This window comes from Protobothrops mucrosquamatus, unplaced genomic scaffold (genome assembly GCF_001527695.2).
Source record: "Protobothrops mucrosquamatus isolate PMUCROS unplaced genomic scaffold, P.Mucros_1.0 scaffold_151, whole genome shotgun sequence".
Taxonomy (NCBI): domain Eukaryota; kingdom Metazoa; phylum Chordata; class Lepidosauria; order Squamata; family Viperidae; genus Protobothrops; species Protobothrops mucrosquamatus.
In genome coordinates this window covers 105,512-130,087 of record NW_015386227.1, presented here as the reverse complement: position 1 = coordinate 130,087, position 24,576 = coordinate 105,512, and the positions used below count along the sequence as shown (strand labels likewise).

The 24,576-nt window shown below is 41.1% G+C and overlaps 1 protein-coding gene across 1 annotated transcript; it reads left to right on the top strand.

Annotated features, from left to right (window-relative positions):
- Positions 1 to 566: 566 nt before the first annotated feature.
- On the top strand, positions 567 to 12,657 carry SLC39A5 (solute carrier family 39 member 5). Its single transcript, XM_015819797.1, has 11 exons — positions 567 to 595; positions 996 to 1,427; positions 3,492 to 3,714; positions 4,522 to 4,696; positions 6,205 to 6,374; positions 6,862 to 6,999; positions 7,244 to 7,319; positions 10,232 to 10,483; positions 10,794 to 10,874; positions 11,058 to 11,248; positions 12,505 to 12,657. Exons 1-11 carry the CDS (start codon positions 567 to 569, stop codon positions 12,655 to 12,657), a joined length of 1,920 nt encoding a protein of 639 aa, XP_015675283.1.
- Positions 12,658 to 24,576: the final 11,919 nt, after the last annotated feature.

Below are 24,576 nucleotides of genomic sequence, written 5' to 3'. Positions count from 1 at the left end.
CTATATCTATATCTATATCTATATCTATATCTATATCTATATCTATATCTATATCTATATCTATATCTATATCTATCTATCTATCTATCTATCTATCTATCTATCTATCTATCTATCTATCTATCTATCTATCTATCTATCTCTATATATCTATATATCTATATACATATACATATATCTGTATCTATATCTATATCTATCTATCTATCTATCTATCTATCTATCTATCTATCTATCTATCTATCTCTATATATCTATATATCTATATACATATACATATATATGTATATATATACACACTTACATACTTTCCATTCAAGGGACATAATGACTCAGTAGTTAAAGACGCTTGTCAGCTGGAAGATTGACAACTGGGGTTCAAAACCTGAGAGTTATGTATGTGATGGGGTGAGCTCCTCTTCCTTGTCCCACCTCTTGCCATCTAGCAGTTCAAAAGCATGTAAAGGAGAGCAGAGAAATAGGTTTCATTTCAGTGGGAAGGTAACAGCATTCCGTGCACCTCAGCGTATAGTCATGCTGGCCACGGGAAGCGTCGTCTTCGGACAATGCCGGCTCCCTTGGCTAAGAAGCAGAGGTGAGCACCCTCCCTAGACTCAGAAATGACTGGACAGGGGAAAGCTTTATCTTTACCTTTATATTTTCCATATGGAGCCTCGGAGAGCATTTTTTATTGTGGTTGCATGGAAGCATGTAAAATAGATAAATTATGATCAGGATTTATTTGCACGCAAACATGGATCTGAACTATGAGGAAATAATTAAGATGTTTGTTGTGCAAGCCCAAAAACTATTGCACTGGTTGAGAAGAGGAAAGGATATAGATTTGCAAGTTACCCAGTCATCGCAGGGATTTTTCTGCCCTAACCGATGTTAGTATATAAGGATCTGTTTCTCTTCTAGGATCTGTGGATAAGTGCCACAGCATTAAGATTGTGATTCCACCTCAGGCTCAGAGCTTTTTTCTTTCAGCGCAGGCCCCTGTTGATGGACCAGTGGACCCTGAGATTCCCTCTGGCCAGATTCTGGGTGGCTTGCCTTTCCCTGCAGGCCATATGCCATTTTGCCCAGGGTGAGCCACGTGACTTGCTGGCTGGTGGAGCTGCTGGGCTTCTGCTGGAAGACGCCACCCAAGAGCAGGGTTACTACCTGCAGCAGTTGTTTCGACAGTATGGTGAGAATGGCACTTTGTCCTTTGAGGGCCTGACCCGCCTCCTGCTAAGCCTGGGGCTGGGGAAGGTGCAGGTGGTGGAGATAGAACACGAGGAACTGGGCCATGGTCACGTCTCCCATCTGGACATCCTGGAGGTCCAGGAAAACAAGCACCTGCACTTCCACTCAGCACTGGATCATATCAGCAAGTCAGAGCACGGGGCCAAGACTCAAGTGGAGAGTGTCACCCCCACCAGGTGGGTCCATTCTAAAGACTGGAAACATCCAGCGGGCAAAAATGGCTGCACTGGGGAGGGCTTGTCCATTCATAAAACAGCTTTCCAGGTGGGCATGGACAGTCACAAAAGATCCATTTGTCACAAGGTAAAAAGGGGAGGATTTCCCCCCCCCCTTTAGCCCAGGGGTGTCAAACTCGCAATGTCATGTGACGTGTCACGACGTATCACGGCTTTTTTTTCCATTGCTGGCAATGGGGTGGGCATGACGCATCTGGCCCATGGGCTGGCAGTTTGACACCCCTGCACTAGCCCTTCCAGAGAATTTCAGAGTACTTTTGTCTTGTTGTTCTGGGCAGGCTGTACTTCCAAACAAAGCATCCAGACCTTGTTTGTTTGCTCTAAGGTGCCCAGAGATAAATCAAGCTGATGTTAAGGGCTAGTTCTTTGTTTCCCACTGCTTTGTTTATTCTCAAGGAAAGAATTTGAAAAAAAAAAAGTTAAAATCAGGTGGGGCAGAGACCCACCTGGCCAGCGCCAAGGGAGAGCTGTGACAAATTAGCAACCCAGATTCTACAGCTTGAGAAAGATATTTCCGTCTGTACACAATGGAAGATTGCCAGCGCATATTTCCATTGAAGAATGAATTAATTAAAGCATGGTGTTTGTTAAGTTCTTGATCAGCAGCTAACATCTTGCACAGCATCTAAGCCCAAGTAAAATAAACATATTGCTAGCCTCAGCATTCTGATCTTGCTGAACCAGGCAACCTGCTGAAATGGGGCTGTTGAAATATTTTTTGTCTTTCCGGAAGCTGAGAGCTAGCAGCAATAGGCCTACTTCAATCATTGCAAGGGAAAAAGAAGTGAAGCAGCAGCTCATCCCTGTCGGCCATCAATTCAAACAATTTGGGCTAACATTAAATTGGGAGGAGATAGATAAATTCAGAAAAGGTAGAGGTAGTTCTCATTTAGGAATCACAATTGGAACTGGCAACTTTGTTTAGCAAAGAGGTTGCTAAACAAAATCGCTACTGTGCTTATGGCCTTACTTCAGTGTTATTTTGCTTTACAGACCTCTATAGTCTGTAAATGAGAGAATTGGTCGCAAAGTTACATTTCCATCACTATTGCAACTGCCCAAATTGCTGTACAGCAGTCTAAGTGAAGACCACATGTGTATTGGTCACCACGATGTAAAAAAGATGTTGAGACTCTAGAAAGAGTACAGAGAAGAGCAACAAAGATGATCAGGGGACTGGAGGCTAAAACATATAAGGAACGGTTGCTGGAATTGGGTATGTCTAGCTAGTCTAATGAAGAGAAGGATGAGGGGTGACATGATAGCAGTGTTCCAATATCTCAGGGGCTGCCACAAAGAAGAGGGAGTCAAGCTATTCTCCAAAGGACCTGAAGGCAGGACAAGAAGCAACGGATGGAAACTAATCAAAGAGAGAAGCAACCTAGAACTAAGGAGAAATTTCCTGACAGTTAGAACAATTAACCAGTGGAACAACCTGCCTCCGGAAACTGTGAATGCTCCAACACTGGAAGTTTTTAAGAAGAGACTGGACAGCCATTTGTCTGAAATGGTATAGGGTCTTCTCCCTGAGCAGCAGGTTGGACTAGATGACCTCCAAGGCAGTCCAACTTTATTATTATTGTTGTTGTTATTGTTGTTATTATTATTATTAGGTTAGATTTTATGCTAATAATTAAATGTCATGAAAGGAATGCAATGCACCGATTCTTCTTTGGACTGGGAAATCCCACCCTCAGCCACAGCCACTTGCTAACTCATAGTCCAAATTACCCCACAGCTTTGTTGTGGGGAAAAAACAGACAGAGGGAGAGCTATGTACACCATGATAAACTCCTGGAATAAAAGTGAGGTATATATTGAAAATAATAATAATTTTCAAGCCTGCAGGCCTTATGTATTTTAGTTCTATTTCTCTTAGTTCTTTTTTTCCTGATTATTCTCAGGGAGACGTAGTTAGCCTTACAGTATCAGGTGGTTTTTTAACATTTCAGTGAAATGCAATCTTTCCCTGTTGAGTTGATGATGATTTCACATGTCCTTCAGGCCAGGATTCTCTCTGCTGGACCCTGAACTCCATACCCCAGTCTCTCCTGCCTTCCATGAGGTCAGCCACGTCCTCAAGGCCAGCTTTGGGCAAGGCCCAGAGAAATCTGACAAGGAGAAAGAGGAAAATATTTTCATGCCTCCCCACGGACATTCTAAGCTAAACCTTCTGGAGGGAGTCATTGCCTTGGATCACTCAGTCTTCAATCACCTGCATGAAGATGTAAGTACTGGAGATGCATTGCAGTCATTCTCAAGATTTCCTGCCTCACTGCAGCAAGTGTATTGACTATACTGGGCTGGCAGGGAAGCAATTATGCTATTGTGTATAAGGGGATGTGTTGATGAGAGGGGTGGAGATTACAAAGTATATTCTACCGTCTGAAAGATAGAAAAATGAGTCGAGATTCTTTGTTTATACTGGGCACATGTTCCATTTGGAAAGAACCCATATAGTTTGTGCTTGAAATGGGCCACTCAGTGTTGCCCTCTCAGCTGAACTGTGGATGGTAACCTATGGATGACCTTCAAGCTGCATCTGGCCTTCAAGCTAATGATTGGCAGCAACTTGATTAACACCAGCGGTCCCCAAAGTGGATGGCTAGAAGAGACTGACTTAAACCAATGCAACTAGACATCTGTTTTCAAAAGCCATCCTATGAAAAGAACTACTATTAAAATATGTCACATACAGACACCAACACACTCACATAGAAAAAGCAAGGTTGTACAACTGGTGCAGAATTTTACCTCTGCTTTTCAGGAATGCTGTATTTTTCTGTAGCTCCCAGAGAAAGCACGACGTATTTCTGATTTCTCGCCTTGCCCTCTTCTGTTACTGTAATTCTCCTCCCAAGCTGGGCAACGTTTCTTCCTCTGCCCAGGAGTATCCACACACACACCCCAAAATGGATAAATGATAATTGTAGTGGAAGCGTGTTCTGCCCTGGTTGGAGGGCCACAAGCCCATTTTAGCCCTATTGCTCATTTCTACAATAAACAGCCTTCCTGGTTGTTCTTCTTTCTCCAGTGCCTCAATGTGTCTCAGCTGCTTGTCAATTTTGGTATGAATACCATCTCCAAAATCACCCCAGAGCAGTTCACTCTGCTGTGCCCAGCACTGCTGTACCAGATCGATAGCCGTGTTTGCATCCAGCACTTGGATGATGTGACTTTCAACACGTCTGGGAACTCCCTCTGGAATAGTAAGATCTTCTGCCTTTCTCAAGTCACTCGAAGTGCACATCTCCAGTGAGGTTGGCCTGGGTGAGCAGGAGGAGGCGGAGTTAGTGATGTCATGGGAAGAGGGGTGGGCAAAGCTTTCCCCCTCCACTTTGCTATCCACGTAGTCCTCAACTTACAATAGTTCATTTAGTTCAATAGTTCAAAATTACGACGGCACTGAAAAAAGTGACTTATGATTGTTTTTCACACTGATGACTGTTGCAGCATCCCCATGATCACATGATCAAAAATCAGAGGCTTGGCAACTGACTCATATTTCTGACGGTTGCAATGTCCAGGGTGATGTGATCACCTTTTGCAACTTTCTGACAAGCCAGATTCATTTAACAACGGTGTCACTAACTTAACAACTGCAGTGATTCATTTAACAACTATGGCATGAAAGGCAGTAACATGGGGTAAAATTCACTTAACAAATGTCTCACTTAGCAACATAAATTTTGGGCTCAGTTGTGGTCATAAGTCAAGGACTACCTGTACAGCTTGGAAGGGGAGTAGGAGGTGTGGGGGAAGCAAAATGTTTCCAGGCCCAGCCTTGAGGACCCCCAAGTTGTGGCATCCATTTTGGGTGCCACAATCAATGGATTTTGGTGATGTGATTTTTGAGGGAGGGTGTTTGTTATTGTTGTTTGTAGTTTGGGGAGTGTGCATGGAAGCAGTTGGCTTCCTACACCGACTTCTACTCTTAATTTATCAAAAGGAGAAGCTGAAGTTTCTGGATGTGGCAAATTGTAAATTGGGTACATCACATCACGGATGGGGTCACACAACCTCATCAAGACAGTATTTTTTGTTAGAAAAAGAATAGTACATTATAAATTTGAACAATGATTACAGTAGAAATTGCAGATGGGTCAACTTACCACTATATAAATGCAATTGTAAAGTTAGGTTTGTACTCCTCCTTCTTTTCCCTCCTTTCCCCAGACCGCAGCTCCCTCAGACTTTCAACATGGCTTCCCTTCAGCTTTCAGTTCTTTCCTTTTTTTAACTTTTCTTTCTAATCTTGTAAGAATTCCACCTTTCTTCTGCAAACCCACAATGCTGCATGCTTATTTAAAATATGTAAAACAAAATTCCACATCCTCTCTTCAAGATAACTCAAATTGTTCCTCAGAAAATCCTTATTGAATAAACTGAGAAAATGTCTTCTAAAATCATGCTCAAGCCTCAATTTGCCCAAGTTTTTATTCATTGCCTCTTGATTCAGCTTTTCTTTCACCAAACTGGCTTTTTCCCAACATCCTCTGCCTCCAACTTATTTTCTAGGAGTTATTTTAAGAAGATATATAATTACTTGTGCCTTCATTACTCTCTTGTGAAGAAACTATTCATTACAATCTGTAGAGAGAATGTATCCTAGTGCTTCCATCCCAGGGAAGTGTAGTTAATAAGGCCTCCACTATGTGCAACTTGTTACTTTTAGAGCTGTGTTTCCTATTCCTGGCACCCTTTATGCTTTCCACAGGCCTGGGCTGGGGATTTTTGGCTATCACCATGACCAGCTTGCCCTCAGCACTGGCCATCGTCTTGGTGCCCCTACTGAGTGGAGAAATCTTCCAGTTCCTCCTGACTTTTCTGGTGGCGTTGGCTGTGGGGACATTGTGTGGGGACGCTTTGCTGCACCTCTGGCCACATGTATGTACCACCCCTTCTTCCATTTGGGGTACAATTGTCCACAGGTAAGTGGGTAACCACCCAACGAATCTCAGGTTCGTACAGAGAAGCCCACCTAAGGCATTGGGTGTCTGCCTCTTCACATCAGTTCTCATCAATACTTTGTCCTCTTTGATCCTGTTGTTTTTAATGAGGTACCACCCACTGAACATTCCTCAGTTCCTGCTGGTTTGCCTCTCTTTTAGTCATTTTCATGAAAAACAGGATTTCTCATAATTAATGCTATTGTTAAACTCAGTGGGACTTGCTCCCAGGTGAATATGGTCAAGGTGATGCCAGAACCAAACAGCAGAGCTGAACTCCTGTCATGTTTCCATAAAGAGCAAATGTGGGGACAGTTGGGGATTTTTGCTCAGATCTTTCCAGGCTTATCTTAAGGTGGTTTAAAAGAATTAATATCTGTTCTGAAATATTCCTTTCTCTGCTCAGAACAATTGTTTTTATTCAGGCACAAGTGACTTCCCATGGCTTGCTGTCCTCAGAAGAAGATGGCGTTCTGAAGGGTCTATGTGTCCTAGGGGGCATTTACTTTCTGTTCCTCACTGAGAATCTCATGGGAACACTCAACCAAATTCGCACAAAGAAGGTAAGAAGTGCACTGAATTATAACACTCCTCAGGGCAGGAAAAGACATGTGCCATTCATACACATATGCCAAACAAGCAAAAAAAGTATTAAATGCTAAGGTCTCCCCTAGAATGAGAAAAGACAGTTCTGAACTACCACCATGTTATACTACTGCCCACCACTACAAGGAGACCATATCTCTAGCTTCATTAGGGTGGGGTTCAAATCTCAACATGCTCATTGGTTTTGCTTTTATTGGACAGAAAAGTGCCACTGAAAAGCAACTTAAGCAATCTCATACTAAGGTGGACAAGAATGAAGCAGAGAGGACCTTGCATGGTGAGTTGTGAATTACTTAGTACTTCAAGTCTGTCTTAGTATTTTGATATGTTTTACATTCTATTTTAGCAGGAAAAATGTGTGTCTCCTTGAAATCTGGTTTCAAAGGAATTTATGTCCATAGTTGAATGATTATACACCCCTGAGCCCACTTGAATAAATGCATTTTAAATGTATAAAAGTAGTTGAATATGCAAGGCCTCTTTCTTTCTTCTTCGGTCTAGATATTGGATAGATAGAACATTATCTCAGTGATCAGTATCTAGCATCAACACTATTACTAGTTGTCTCTTCAGAATTGTGATTTGGGCTTCTGGTTTTGACGTCGCGGTGAAGCAGATACAGGAAGATGGGACACTGGAAAGGGTCGAGAGGCGACAAGCAAGGAGGGGACCTTCGTTGATCGCAGGGGGGCAGCAGCCCTCCCATTTGATCCGAGGAAGCCCTCCAAACCGGTGGGGGAAACACTGGCTACATTCGTATAGCCAGTCAGAAGCCGCTGTCAACAGAAGACAACAAGCACTATCAAGCAATCTTACAGCAACGTGGGTGAGACCTAAGCCTCTCTTTATGACTTTAAGACTTCTTCCTGAAAATCTGCCCAAAGCACTCCCCCCAAGGAGGAGGGAAAGGAAATTCCCACTCCAATCCCCCAGAAAAGCGGCGAATTAATTACTTGGGGAAAAAGGAGAAACCTACAAGACTAATTTGGAATTAATATATATATATATATATATATATATATGACTTGGAAATTTAGGGACTAAAAGTGCTTTTAAGACCTTTTTAAAAAAAGAAAGACTTGAAAAGTTTACAATATGAGTTTTGGATTTAAAAACTGAAAAACCTGGCTCGAAGCCCAGAGCTAGATAAGACTTTGGCTGGCCTTGAAGCTTTTACTTTTGAGAACTGCAGCTGAGAAAAAGGAACAGACTTGGGGGCTGCTTATCTGTGTGGCAGAGATGATAATATTATTCTAAAATTGGCCTGCCTGAACTATGAACACAAACACTGACTTTCAGAGCTATATTGTGGAAGTGTTTTCCTGTAGAAGAAACATACACTATTGCCTGATATGGTGATACACTTTGGATTATAAATCTTGACTGTTACAACCTTTAATGGTTCTTTTTACTCCCTGGACAGAAAGGATATTTTTCTCATTGGACAGTAAAATTTGAACTTTACTTATATCTGCTTAGGGGAGGTTTAAGAACAGCTAGTTGGTTGGATAAATTTATAATGACTACTTACAAAAATAAAATGGATGTTAAGGATGTTAACCATCCTTAACATCTATCTCCAGAAGTTTCAGTTTGCCATATTACCAAGAAAATTCTGATGAACTACAGAAAGAAATTCTCTCCTTGTTGAAATCAATACAAGAAACAACCGCTTTCGCTTGTGATGAGATTCAAAATAACAGAAAGGAGATAAAAGAACAATCTTCTAATTTAAATCTACAAACTCAGAAAATAACTACAGAAGGAACCAGCAACCCAGAAAAATAGAAGGAAAACCAGAGAACGCTGACACAAATTTTGAGGATCTAAACTAAGGAAGAAACCAGTAAACAGACTCAGATAAATGAAGACTTAGAAGACACAACAATAACAGAAATGGAAAAGACATTTTACAAATCAAGGTTTCAGAACATACTGTAGGATAAGGAAGGAGAGCTGATGGACTGGAAGATAAAGTCATTAACCAAACTGTGGGGAATTGAAGAAGGAGGGAGGCTGTTTAATGAAGAAGGAGGGAGGCTGTGCTGGCTCAGGAATTCTGGGAGTTGAAGTCCACGAGTCATAAAAGAGCCAAGGTTGACTACCCCTGGGCTAGTCCTTCCAAAAATGCTTTAATTAAATTGTTTTTCTTGTCTCCAAATTAGTCTTGTAGGTTTCTCCTCCCTCCCCCCAAATAATTAATTCACCGCTTTCCTGAAGGAATGGGGTAGAAATTCCCTTTCCCTCCTTGGGGGAGTGCTTTGGGCAGAATTTCAGGAAGAAGTCTTAAAGTCATAAAGAGAGGCTTAGATCTCACCCAGTTTCATCCAAGTTCCTGTAAAATTGCTTGATAGTGCTTGTTGTCTTCTGTTGACAGCAGCTTCTGATTGGCTACGCGAATGTAGCCAGTCCTTCCCCTGCCGGTTTGGAGGGCTTCCTTGGATCAAACAGGAGGGCTGCCGCCCCTCCCCCGCGATCAATGAGGGTCTCCTCCTTGCTTGTTGCCTCTACCGGGCGACTTTCGACCCTTTCCAGGGTCCCCCAGCGGGGCAAAATCAAACATGGAAGATGGAGCCCTGTCTTCCTGCGTCTGTCTCGCCGCGAAGCCAAAACTGGAAGTCTAATGTTTTATGTTTTAAATGGTTATGTTTAATAGTTTTAAAAATGATTTTATATGTTTTTTAATCTTTGATTGGGAGCCACCCAGAGTGGGCTGAAAGGTGGTGACTGCATAAAAGTTTTAAATAAAACAAGATGACTAGAGAGTGGAGCTAAGGGTAGAAGACAGGCAGAATCTGTTGCAGGGCCTAGTCCAGAATCTCTAAAATGATCAATTGCCATCAAGTGCAATCAAGGGAGAATAATGTCCTTCAGCAGCAAAATGGCATGAATCTGACCTGTGTCTTTGCTCAGTCTCTCTAGGTCCTAATGGATTGCTAGGTGGGTCAAAGGTCTAACACGTTTCCCTGAAACTTCAGTGCCTTTATTTCTTAAACTGAATAAGATTAGGAAACAAGCCAAACTGCTGTTCCAAAGCTATGCCCCTCTGTTCTTGGAGATAGCTCTACAGAATGTGCATCTTCTGTTTCCTAGGCTCTTAGTCACAAGTTCTAAGATCTTAAGACGTGATTGTCAAAGAGGCATGTTAAACAGTTCTTTATATATATATATATGGTCTAAACTCTTCAGGTGCTGAATTGGAGAGTTTGAGAGTGCCAGAAGAGGACACTGGAAATGTAAATGGCAAAGTCCAGGACTGCTCCATTCAAATTCACAACTCGGAAGACCACAGGACAAGCCTGGAGAAGCAAACAGAAGAGATACATCACCATGGTCACTCCCACAGCCCAGTTGGGACTCTCAAAGCTGGGATAGCTGACATTGCTTGGATGGTTATTCTTGGGGACGGGGTACACAATTTCACAGATGGATTGGCAATAGGTCAGTGATTTCTAAGCACACCTTGGTCCCATCTTGTGACAGAAAAGCAAAATAGTCTACTTCTTTCAGAACCTTTTCTCAGGAACTTAAGGTGGCATACATAGCACTCCCTCTTCCTGCTTTTCCTCTCCCCTCACAACCCTACGAGGGAGGCTGGGGTGAGAGAAACTGACCATCTCACAATTGCCAGGGAACTTCTATGGCTGAGAGTGGACTTGAACCCGGGACCTCTCCCTCCTAGCCCAACACTGCTACGCCACAAAGGTTCTTTTAGACTTACATGCCTTGCTACACTGTTCTTCTACTTTAGGGGCTGCCTTCTCGAATGGACTCTCCAGTGGCTTAAGCACTACGTTGGCGGTCTTTTGCCATGAACTACCCCATGAACTGGGTGAGTGAACAAGGACTGCTGCTGCTACAGGACTAACTGATCTTTTTGCATGTCTTGTTTTCAAGCTTGCCCAAAGCACCATGGAAGCAAAAGTTGTCATGTCCTGCCACAACAGGTTCATGCCTAGACATTGCTGGTTTCAAGAGGGGTTGAGGTAGCCTTAACTTTCTCTCTCTTTGGCAGGAGACTGTGCTGTCCTACTCCGGGCGGGCATGCCACTCCGGTGGGTGCTGTTGTTTAACCTGCTGTCTGCTTTCCTGGCTTATTGGGGCATGGTGTTAGGGACAATTGTCAGTCAGAACACTTCCCAAGTCACTCCCTGGATCTTTGCCATCACAGCTGGTGTTTTTCTTTATGTAGCTCTGGTTGATATGGTAAGAAATTGTGTTTCATTTCTCTATGTGTGGTGCAAGCCTTAATTTATTGTATTTCTATCTGACCTTTTTTTGACCAGTGGTATATGTGGGAGTCTTCCCTAAATTTATCTTTATGGTAGCAATGAAGTAAGATTGGTTGGTAGCAGAGGGCCTAGACCAGGGGTAGGCAACCTTGGCTCTTTTATGACTCGTGGACTTCCTGACTGGCTCAGGAATTCTGGGAGTTGAAGTCCACGAGTCATAAAAGAGCCAAGGTTGCCTACCCCTGGCCTAGACTCACCCCCTGAATTTTGTAGGTGTCTGGAGCCTTGAACCAAGCCTCTCTACTCCAAGTTCAACCACTACAATGACACTCGGAGCCCATAGACTGATACATGTTCTTTCTTACTTGTTGCTCTCCTTCCTCACCCTTCTTTATAAAAAGCACAAATCGGTGTTTTCATCTCACAATCCTGTATTATATTGGGAGAGAGAAAATGATGCCCAAACTGCAGGGGGTATTAATATGTTTTTCAAATCTAAAGCTTTAGTTTCAACCAAGCAACGGGAAGGGAACATGCAAAACTTGTGTCTGGGAACATGCAAAATTTGAGGATTTTTTGGATCCTCTGGCCCTGTTTCCTGCCTTGTCCCATCTGCTGTAGCTTTTCAAGATCAAGGGAGGTCCAAGTGGAAATATATTTGAGATCAAGTTTACCTCTCTGAATTCAGCATCTTGTCTCTGAGATTTTAAACCATTTATTTGGAATATTAATGTTTCTCCTCTCCCCCAAATACTGTAGAAGTGGATTGCCAAAGCTTTGGGGTAAAAAACAGAATCTAGTACTTGTAACAGGACAGGAAAGGTGGAACTATAATTTCAGACACTTTGCTTCTTATTGTTCCTCCTTTTATAGACTATAGGAAACGAGATTAAGTCTAAAAGGATATGCAGGACATTTGTGCGGAATTAGGGCTTGTGACTCTAAAATCCAAATTGCGGGGAAATTTCAGAAACATGCCTTGTAGCCTGCATGGCACTTTCTTTAGAAAACATCTTGAAAAATTTCCTGGTGCATGAGTGGCCCTTTTTCATGGGGAAAATACCTGGTGCTGAATTGTTTATTGACTTAAGTAGCCAAAAATTGCAATGTGATTAAGATAGGACTATACAGTGGCTGTTGCTGTCTACTTATGGGCAAAGATTCTGTCAGTTTGTACTAACTAGACTATGAATGCTGTCAAAGTGATAACTGCTGGTTGTTTTTCTCTAGCTACCTGAAATGTTGCAGCGACATTCTACCAGCAGCAGAAAAAGATCCTTCAGACACTTCGTTCTTCAGAACTTGGGCTTTCTCAGTGGAGGTGGCCTCATGCTCTGCATTGCTCTCTTTGAAGAACATATCAGTGTCCGCATGGATGAGTAGGACATTTCAAAAGGAATTCCCAGCTGCAAGGCAAAATGCACTCGTGGCTTCTGTTGTCAGTTATGACTGTCTTCTTCCTATAGCTGAAAAGGCAGCTGTAAAATCCTTTTACTGTAATTGGATAATCCAAGGAAGTTGGAGAGGAGAACAAAAGAAAGTTTGGAAGGATGAGTGACAAACTCTTTTGCCAACCACCACAATCCTGTGATAATGGGTATGGTGCCAAGAAAATTTAAATCTAATTCAGCCTGCTTGATATTGTAAAACAAAGTAGGCTGCCACTAAAATTAGCATGTTGAAAACCCATTATACTTTGTTAAATGGAGGAGGGGACAGTTGTTTTAGGAGAGAGTGGACCTAATTTAAATGTGTTTCTGTCAACGCTGCAACGAATTTGGCTGAAGCCATTTCTACTTCGTTTTTGGTTGCCACAGTATGGGAGGGGTGTGTGTGCTTTTAAAGTTAGACAAAATAATAAATTGTCCCGTGGGAACCAAGGTCATTGCTGCCTGGGTTTTGGCGGGATGAGCCTTCCCTTAGAAAGCCCAACATAGTTAATTGGGGAATGTGATTTATGACATCGTGCTGGGGTGGGAAATTCAACTTTGCAACATTGTAACCTTGGGAAGGAACTTCAGTCTTGGTTTCACTTTTGATCCTGCCGGTACTTTGTAGCCAATAAATATGTTCTTTAAGGAAACTTTCTGCCTTGGAGTTCTGTTTTTAGGGGTCTCATCTATCGGAACCCTGACATTTTCAACATAAGATGAAATTATTTAAGAAACTGTACCTTTTCTAGGTAACCCATTGGTTCTAGTATTGTACCAAGTACCGATGGTTCCTACTGCATTTTGGTTAAGTAATGGTTTCAAAAGCAGCAGTTATTCCAAGTTAGAAATTTGGGTCTTACAAAGACATGAACACCCAGTTAAACCTGAGACATCATTCAAGAGGAGCTTGAGAGTTGGTTTCTGTGAAGAAAGGACTCCTGTAGGTGTATGCATAGGACAAATATGCATAGATAAGGGTCACCTTTTCCCAGCGATAAAGAGACAGAAACAGGAAGACGCTTTGGACACCAACTCTGCATTAATATCTCCTCTGAAGGAATCTAAGGAAGTTCCAGCAGGTCAAGCAATAAAAGCACAAGCAAAGAGCAGATGAAACTGTCTTTAAATTTTATTTTTTCAGCAGCATTCATTGCCGCTACCTATAAGAATGTCTGAAAAATGTTCCTCCTGGGGACACTTCATAATATGCTGCACAAGGTTGGAGGTTAACAGGGCAGAATTTCAGTCTCTTAAATCAGGAAATTTCCAAAGACATAAATAGGTATCCTCCCCTTCCCTCAATTCTCCAGCACAAATTGTAAAGAACAAGATTTCCACGATGGAAAGGAAGGGCCAGCAGTTTTGGAATAAACAGCTGCGAAAGGCAGGAAGATGATGCGTGGGGAAAAAAACAGCTGAGCTACAAGAGGTGGATGACTAGCCAACTGGCCTATGTTAGAGCAGGGGAGCTTTTCCGACAGACACAACCAGAACATTCTTAAATGGTCTTTGGTTGACATCATATTCTAAAGCACAGGTGGGGAACGCTGGCCCTTTTATAATTTGTGGACTTCATGCTGGCTTAGGAATTCTGGGAGTTGAAGTCCACAAGTCATAAAAGAGCCAGCGTTCTCCATCCCTGTAAATCTAAAGAAAAAGGCTCTGGAGTTATACCCAAGATAATGAAACAAGCAGTCCCTCAATATTTGTGCAGGATTATTTCCTGTGCTGGTTGCCTTTCTTTCTGGGAATCCACAACTGGTGTGGAAATAGGCACCTGTTAAACACACTGTGGTCAAGCTCCCCGCTTATTTTCTCATGCTTTTTGGTGTGGGTGTGGTGTGGGTGTGTGCCGTCAACTTCAGCTTTACTGATCAATCATTTGAATTCCAAGTGGGGTGTTTCTAGCTGGGCATGCAGTAGCCACCTAGACTGTCATATAATTTCCTCATTTGTTTGTTCTATAGCTGTTTAGTTTGCTGGTATAATACATTCTGAGATATGGTATCACTTGAGTTGAATTCACTTCTCAAATAGCAAAAATACTCCATTCCCCCCCCTTTTTTTTCTTCCCCCTCTTTTGCCCTATTCAAGGTAACTCTTTGCCCAAAGGTAGTTACATTTTTTACCTAGAAGTAAACCACGCTGAATAGGTATGTACCTCTATAGAAATATTTTGAATTCATGCAGTCAAAACTGAGCTTCTGCATAGGATGGATTTTTTTTTATATTTCTGCACCTCAAAGTTGATTAAATAGAATTGACCTGTCTGGCTACCAGCCGACTGGTATAAAAGGTACCCAGATGGATATTGATGTGGAAGGGGGAAAGTGTTTTACAGATTGTAAAATTATCTGTGGTTTGAAAATGTATTTTTGATTCAGATTGTGAAATTACAGTTGTGTCATCAAGAATTCTCACCTGTATCTCTTGTATTTTTACTTACATTGTTGTATCTGGAGACACAAAAAAAGCAAGGCAAATAGAAGCAACAGCATTTTAATCAACATAATTGATTCAAAGCCACAATATGAATAACAGGACCTGGTCGCAGCATACATTGTAGAAAATAGATCAAGTCTGAATGCTTTGTTTTTTTAATTTTAGTTTTAAGTTCCTGTTAACCCCTTTCCCCAACCCCCCTCCCAAAGGTAATGCAGAAATTTTGAAAATGCATATATATCATCTGAGACAAAAAAAAAGGTTAACCATTCACTGAATTCATGTAAAGGGCTTATACAAGGTGGCTTCCACACTGCGCAAGACTGAGATGTGTAGAAAGGGGGGATGAATGGCTTGTGATACCTCACTGCATTGTTATTCAATATGATTTTACATAGATCTCTTAACATAATGTTTTCATTTCATGGAACAACCAGGCTGGGGTCGGGGTGGGGAAGAAAAGGAGGAATAACTGATGGTTGGTCTGACAGATCTGCCTTTCTAAGAATAAAACTCTTGAGGGAAACATAATTACTTAAAAAAAAAACTTAAAAGAGACTGCTTCCAGTGAAGAAATGAGGGCAAGGAGATCCATAAGAAAGGGAGATTGCCAATCAGTCTCAAAAGAGCAACACTCTGATTGCATATCAGGAACTTCCTTTGCATTGGGCTTAAAAGCAGACTTTGGGGAATGTGTGAACTGATCTTGGCAACTCCTGCCCTGTAACCAAACCCTCTTCTGAAACACCCAGAGTGAGCATTTGGGTACTTTTTTTTTTTGTGCTTTAAACCAGTGTTTGAAGGAAGATCATGTGTCTGCAAGTAAGAAGGCAGGCCTGTGAGCTGACTCGAATGCTTATTTTTAATAATCTCTTCTAAACATTGGTCCAAGCTTTCCAATACTAGCAAGATAAGGGGGCAAAGTTAAACTTCCCCACAATCATTATAGTTCCAAAGGTACGAGCAATGGAGAAGGGCAATGCTTCATAGGCAGCACTTCCATTCTTGCTCCAATAGCTCGTCATTCATCCCCCAAACTCAAAATATTACCATTCAAACAACACTCCCATCTTCACCCATTACAACATATATACACTGATACACATGCACATGCGCGCGCACACACACACACACAGGCGTCTAATTTAAAAATATCTGCTTAACTAAATGATCCCAATTAAGGCCCCTGCCTCAAAGGAGGTCAACATGGTTGCATGCTGGTCTTGATCAGCAGGTTGTAGATTCAGTGCTCTAAAGGTGAAAACATAATATTATTTCCCAATCCCATTCTACCCTATTAAATACAAAAGACCAAATACAAAACAGGTCCAGTAAATATGAGGTGCTGATCTAAAAACTGCCTTCCATTCCTCCTCCCACATTAATGCTCTTTAAAGGATCATGGGAAACACAGATTTCCCATCCTATAGATTTTCCCTCCTTGCCTGGTGTTTTAAGATGTGAGACATCATAAGAGCAAGAAGGGGTTTTGTGTTCACTGATGTGCTCAGGTTTTTACTGTAAGAATTAGGTATGAAGACCCGTTCTTCCTCCACACCCCAATCAAACTGTTGAAATATAAACTGATTTCCATATCAAGACACCTGTCGACTTTTTAAATATAGTACAGGCATCTCTATAATCTTAGAGAGCTTTTCCACCCTGGCAGGAGGAGGAAGAGGAATGGGAGATAAAATACCCCAAATATAAAACTAATGCAGATTACAATTGATTCAGTGGTAAAGGTAACAAAGGATTTTGTTTCAGAAAACTCTGTTATGGACGTTCACCGGAGTTCTTTCCAGAACTAAATGTTTTATTTATTAGAGGGACTCTAATTTTAAATACGAAAGAAATAAAAAGAAGATTTGACTTTACCACTTTAGCCAATCTTAACACCACCTGTAATGAATGCATATGAAGACTCTGTGTGCAAACACCCATGCACACAATGTGGAGGGCTTGCACGAAGGGGCAGGCAACTTTAAAGGGAAATGCTAACATCCATTCCTCTTCTCCAAATTCATTTTTTCACACAGATTAAGTGGAAATCCTTGACTTGCTCTGGTCAGGAGGCTGGCTCTGGCCCCAGATGCAGAGAGCTTAATCAAAGGAGGAGAACCATTTTTATTGTAGAGCCAAGTGCTCCTCAAGTTTCCTGCATTCCTGCAGGTGGCCATAATAGACAAAAAGAAAAAAAAGTCTACTAAAACAACTTCTAAACTGGGGCAATTTCCCTCTCAGTTCCCTTAAGAACTGAGGCCGAAGCCAAAATGAAGCATCCTGGCCTCCATGCAATTAGAGAAAATACTATGGCAATGCTAACCAAGGATTAAAAGCCTTGCCCCAAATGTGCAGATAAAGCTAAGAGAATGCTTAAACTGACGTTGTGGTCAGGATATACACTCTTCTCTGAATGCCTTTGGACCAAATGATTCAATGTGGAAGACAAAAGCCTTCCACTTATAAGCAGCAGTTACAGGTTAAGCAGGAAAAAAAAAATACTGTAATGCACCCTTTCCCACTTTGGGCCTCAGCTGGGTGGACTTCAACTCTCACAGCGCCCAAGCCAGCAGAGCCAAAGGGTGGGCAAGTTAAAATCCAACACATCCAGCCAGCAGCAGTTGGAAAAGGCCGCTTTAATGCTCTGTCTCCATTTTCAGTGGATATGACAGATTTCCTTTGAGGATTTATTGTGGTTCTCCTAGCTGTTAAGGGCTACATTGTATGGTTTTGGTCCCAGACTGAAATGCAACGAATTGAGAAGTGCTCAGCAGCCAAGAGAAAGGAGCTAGGCCAGGGGTAGGCAACCTTGGCTCTTTTATGACTCGTGGACTTCAACTCCCAGAATTCCTGAGCCAGCATGGCTGGCTCAGGAATTCTGGGAGTTGAAGTCCACGAGTCATAAAAGAGCCAAGGCTGCCTACCCCTGAGCTAGGCAAAGGGTGTTTGAATGAATTCATATTTTAAGATAATTATTTATACAAGGACCAAAAAAAAAAAAATGTCTGGCCTTTATCTTCTGCTGATTAAAGCCACCCTGAAAGAATTGCACCATATTTCAACAATCTGCTAACAGTTAGCATCAACAGTAAGGTAACTTTGTCAATCCTTAGAAGACAGGCTGGAAAATACATGTATGTAAATTAGACTGCCCTCCCTAGCTAAAACAAGGAAAGTGTACAATGTGTGCAATGCCCTCATACTTTCCTCCCTGACTCTGTTGCATACTTGCAGCTATGGCTGGGAAGAAAAGACAGAGTTAGGGGGCGGGGGGAAAGCACAGTTTGTGGCTCATGCAGACACAATATATCGTCTAAGTCACCCCTGACTACAAACACTGTCACAAAACATTGGCTGCATCTACCTTACCCAGACAACGAAAAACACAGTTAGCGTGCCCCCTTAAAAGGTACATACCATTTGTGCATCTCAGGATAAAGAAACCAAGGAAGGAAGGAAGAACTGGTATAAAAGCAACGGAGCACAACTATGGGAAGGTACAGTACATGAGCGGATTAAAGATCATCAAAGCTTTCAAAGCAGAAAGCTCCCATTGGGGCTGAAATCAGTGCTTATAAAGAATCTTATCACAATACTTCAAAATCCTTCCGTTTATCATTAGAATGCACCCCCCCTCCCAAATTTAAATAAAACAGAACACGAAACACCCAATAGTACAAACTATAGAACAGACTACAAACCCTCAACACAGCAACCAGTTTTACTCTCCCTCCCTCCTTCTACCCCCATTATTGCTGCTCCCAAAGAAGAAATCTATTTTTCAAGCACAGGTGACTTTTGAAGTGCCCACAAGCTCACAGCCAACAAGTATTGCTATAAGACAAGCCCACAACTAATAAAAACAGCAGGTTGGCTGTTACTGGGGCGTGTGGTCTGTCATGAACCCAACAGGAGGAAAAGAAAGCAACTCCTCCAGGTCTTCAAAGGAAAACCGCTCCGAGTTTCCAATTTCACCCCAGTTCATGACTTCCAAGTTGCAAAGAAGGCATGGCCAAGTAATTCAAAACAAACATGCAACAGGAATGCTAACAGTTAATAATAGTATGTTCACAATTCCACTTCAAGAAACAAATGCAGGCACGCTCTAGTTAGATTGTCAACATGGTCTCCCAATCCTAGATTCAAAATAAACTGCCGGGGGGAGGGGGGGGAATTAAGGGTTTACTAATTTCCAGAGCAAATTGCAGGTCTCATTGGTGTAATTTATTCCCTCTGAACAACATGCAGGACATACTGTTTTCTCACACCTGAGTGGTTTGGAAAGTTCTAACATTCATATTAAATTTAAGGAAGTGGTGAATGTGGAGTCCCCTCCCTTTTTGGGGGTGGGGGGAAATATGAGCTACTCTATACATCCCTCATCATAACATCAATTAAAGTAGAGGCTTAGATCCAAAATTTACACAATATGATAGTCTTCTCTATGTTGGTGTCCTCTAAATTTCTTGCACCAACTCTTTAATTTCTGGTCCGTGGGCCAATGGCCACACTGGGTAAGAAGGATGAATGCTGGCACCCAGAATATCTGGAGGATGCTAAGATGGGACTTGGAAAAGTAGTAGTAGAAAAATTATGTTATGAAGCTATTTTCTGAGAAATGCATATGCGTTTTTAGCATAAAAATATTGAAGCACATCTTAGCCAATCAGTATCAATTTAAGTCTTTTCTTAATTTGAAAGGTAAACAATCTAAAGGTGGGCGTATAACACAATAACTTCTAACACATGAACGCAACTTGAGAGCTTTTGTCAGATTCTTGTGAAAAGAACTAAAAATAAAACTCGCAAAAAGCTAAGAGTTTAAGCCACTTCCACATATAGTTGTGCATGTTTGCCTCAACACATTCTCAACCAATCACCAAAGTGGGTGTTCTTTTTCTATGTGTACTCTCACTGTAACATAGGTCTCAAAAGTGATACGGACTGCTACTAGGAGGATAGATGTTCTTATTATCACTTTTGAGACTGCCACTATGAGGATGGTAGTTTACAGGATTTATATCTAGATATAGAAAGTTGCATGGCTACTTACAATTCTCATTTCTTTATTAAGCAACCCCTTGGTTACTTGCCTAGTTTTATTGCCGGTTTCTTTTGCTAATTAATCTACTACAGAAAACCCTGTTTGTGCTTTATTCCAAGAGCATGGATATTTAAGAAAATAGGGTGAGGCCCTATTCTCACCCCAAATTAGTTCAGCTTCAAAGGTCCAAGTGCTGAGAGGAGAAGGGCCAGGCCCTTTAGCCAGAGGTATATGACCAGTAATCCCCACTTTTTTTACAATTCTTCAGCACAAAACTAGGCCCTACTTAGCCATTACTTCTGAAAAAACACACACACCTTCTTTCCGGACTTGCAGAAGGCCTAGGCTTGGTGCCAGAAAAGGAGAGGGAGAAATCTCAGCTACAGCTTGTATCTTCTTTTCCCATGTGAAAAGCTAGCAGGTGGGGAAGGGGTGGTGGTGGTGGTGGTGATGGAGAGAAAGTCTACTTCTCAATATCTGCTGGAGATAAACTTGTAAATATACCTGCATCTGCGTTTTAGTAGAAGCCTGGAGGGCCCGAAGCTCTGGGACTGAAATCTTACACCGGGGGCCCTGTTCCTATAGTTTGAAATCACTTGCAAGTATTAGAAGTGAAAACAGGTATCAGCAGTAATTGATAAAATGTATTAATGTGGGGAGAGAGAGACAGATTAATTTGAAGGGGGAAAAAGCACAAGGAATAAAAAAAAATACGTAATGAAACTGAAGAATTCAGCATTATATCCTTTGGTACCGTGCTGCTTTAGTAGGAAAGGAAGCAAGATCCATTAGAAAGCCAAAAGGAACAAATAACAGATATGGCAAATAACTTTTGCCATTCCCTACTAACAGAAGAAACCTTTTGATTTGGGAAAAAATTAAATGAAAAATCAGAAAACTGCCACATACATATTTAGTGCAATTTTTAAAAGCTCTGAATCTATACAACATGGCATCAAATTACAGGGAGGAAAGAAAACTACCATAGCAAGAATTAACACACAATTTGTTTCAGTTCAGCTTTCCCAAAGCTGATGTTCTCACCCTAGAAAAGTTGGATTATAAGTCTGAAAACCAAACATACAAAGAATGGAGTCACCATACCCACAACTAATTTTTAAGGTACTAGAGTAATATGTATGGATTGCAGTAACAGAAGGCAGGCAATGTTAGGTTTGAAGAAGTTAGATTAACGTCCTACATCATCCCATTCCACCTGAGATCCAATACCCTCCAACTTTCACACGGACTAAGCTAAACCTTCATAAGGCTTTATGACTAAGCATTGCTCACTTTAGGAAAAAAAAGAACCTCAAGAGATCAGTCACCTTGGTATACAAGAGAAAATTCAGAGAGAAGGGGAGATAAAAAGAAATCCTAAATAGTCTGCCTGCTTTTATTTATGAGATGAAGGATAAGAGTAAGTGAAGTTAGACAAAATTATAAATGAGACAGGGGGAGCCAATTACAGTTCATACTTGAGGAGAAGGATCTGACCCAACTAACATCCCCTTTTTACTACCAAAATGGGCTCCCCTTTTTACTACCAAAATGGGCTTCCTACATATTCTATCGATGTTAAATTATTAACCTTTTCACTACGAGGAACACAGAAGAGCATTGTAAGGTGCTTCTTCTCATAAGGTAAACAAGCTACATTCATGTTAGGTAGCTAAGGCGTCTGGAATGGTTAACATTTTTAAGAGTGTTCTTTCAATACAATATCTGCTTCAGTTTCTATTTTGAAATCTAACCGCCTGGATTAACATACCCTCTTTCTAAAAGAATCAGAAGTCAGTTGGATAGTGCCAAAAGATGAATCTCAAGATAGAGGAGAAGCAGGTAAAGAAATTGGACAAATGCCGGCAGGCTGCCTTTAAATGCATTTCCCTCAGTCTTACTCATTCCCTACTCCAATGTCAGCAAGCCTGAGATGCTAACACAACACTTAGGTTAGCTGCAATAGCATTCCAGAAACTTCCTTTCACTATTATTTTTCCAAAACATTCAAGTAAGGACATGCATACAAAACTATCAGCAGCCATTTCAATAAATATCTTCAAGTGGACCAGCAAAAAAAATGCCTTTCAAAATATTAAGAACTGGCAACTAACACAGTACAATAATACCCCAGTCACTTTTAGTCCATAAAGCATGTTTCCAAATCTTACCTTCGGCAATGATTTTTTTTTCTAGTTCTCTCATTTTAAAAGCTAATTCCTTCACTGGCCTCTGTCTGTTTCTGTCAGTATAAAAAGAATTTACTTTTGTACGCTGCAGGATTCTAAAAAGTGAGTCAAACCACTCAACGCTGTCTACAAGATGCCCAAAGCCATACAGAAGTCTTCTCTGTGTCAAACTCCAAGAACCCGCAATATCAAATTTCCCTTTGGTTTTGATCTTTTATCTCCCACTTCTCATCTCCCTAAGTGTGCTTGTTTGTTAATGCCTCTATTTCCAATTTTGCCTAAGAGATCTGCAATTGATCAGTGCAAATTTCATATATCAAAGACATTCTCAGAATATAAGAACCTAGGCTTGTTCTCAAGTGAAACATTTGTTTCTGTGAAGCCATTCCATTTATTTCCCCCTCCCCCAAATATCCAGGATATTTGCATTTCCTAAATTAAAGATGAAAAATCATAAGAGGATTGCACGTTAAGAATAGTAAATTTAGAGGGGACAGCTGTACATCGACAAACCCTAATTATATCACAATAAAGAGGCAGGACTTGAAACTAACCTTTCTCCTTATCTTCATAATTAAGTTGACAGAAGGGATACCAGATTTACAGTGCTGCAACCAAATAACTGGTACAAAAATTACACAATAGATCCATATATCCATGGTGCAGGTCAAAAGACCAACTAGAGTAATTTCCACACTTCCAGTCATTTTTTTTTTTTTACCTTTTCCCTACTTCTGATAGAAGTGCAATAGGTAGTTGTATCTAAAATGTAGTAATCATTTATGCCGGCCAAACAGGATGCAACACTAGAGCATTACCTTGGAAAGGAGATAATCTGAACCACCTGCTGTTGTGTCTGTCTTTATTTTCCTCCCTCAACCCCTGTGATATTATCTCCAAAAACCAAACATGCTGTTAATCTACACTGCCAGTACACCTGATGTCCGAAGAGGTTATCAAAGGTTCTTACTATCATCTGGAAAACACCGGTTTCATTAAAAAAAGAAAAAAAAACCAATGTAAGCTTCTTTATGAAATCTCTCTTCTGGTTAGCATGAAGGGTAAGCGAATGGGAACGAATTCCCAAGTTTTTGAGAAGTCAAAGCAGGCACAAGCTGGTATAATCAACCCCCTCCCCCCCTCCCTACGCGCCATTCTTAAAAACAAAAACAAAATGCAGGGATTTTTTTTCTTTCTAAAAGCTGCGTGGCTGAAATTGCATACTAATTTTTTTTTTTGTTTAGAAAAACAGTTTACTGCCACTCACCGTGCACACGAGGGCTCAGCTAGTTTCAAAGATTTCCATGCAATTCTGCTTTATTATATTCAAGTTGACAAACTAAGATAGGATTGGAATTAAAAGTAAGGCTATTTTTCTTTTCTTTTCTTTTTCATCCCTTTTGTTTTTGCACCAAAAGTGAATTTGAAAAGATGCTCATCGCATACAGGTATACATACACGCACGCACACACACACACATACACACAGGAGGAAAACTAACACACGAAAGAGGAAGAATAGTTTATACCTGACTGGTGATGAGGTCTGTCCTATCTTATTCAAAGAAATGTTTTATGTGCATAATATACATCGGTGCAGCATTTACACATAGATCACTGAAAGAAAGACACTAAGAACTTGCTACAGATGCCTTACGGGAGACCTTAAGAGATCTATCCCCCCTCCCAGCCCAGCCCAAAATATTTTCTACCTATTTGTAACATTAACAGCTTTTTCTTTGTCCCCCAAATTCATGATTCGAATGAAATCATTGCTTTAAAGTTCACAGAATCCCAACCGCAATTAACATTCTCCTTGCTTCAGCGGGGAAAAAATAATAATCTATATATCCCCATCTCTTCTTTTAACATTGACTTTGTAGGAGTTAAGTGATGCTGAAGTCACATTTTTTTTCTCAAATACTACATGCTTGATACTGAAGAACCCATTTTTTAAAAAAAAAAACCCACCAAGAGAAGGTCAAAAAGTAATGAAACATTTGCAATACAGAGGGTGGTTCCTCCTCCCCATTTTCCTGCATGTAAAAAATATATGCTCAAAGCCAAGCTGAGCTGAGCTTACAGCTTAAATAATAATGATTTTTTTTTTTTAAAAAAAAAAGCAAAAGTATGCCATGAAAGATCACCGAACTTCTCTCTCCACCACCTTCCTAATCTTGTCATCTCTTTGG

Bases quoted from the DNA above. Each gene is read 5' to 3' on its own strand.
- SLC39A5 (XM_015819797.1), top strand. From the start codon at position 567: ATGCCGGCTCCCTTGGCTAAGAAGCAGAG. The intron at 6,375-6,861 runs GTATGTACCACC...GTTTTTATTCAG, and splicing joins TGCTGCACCTCTGGCCACAT to GCACAAGTGACTTCCCATGG. The intron at 11,249-12,504 runs GTAAGAAATTGT...GTTTTTCTCTAG, and splicing joins ATGTAGCTCTGGTTGATATG to CTACCTGAAATGTTGCAGCG.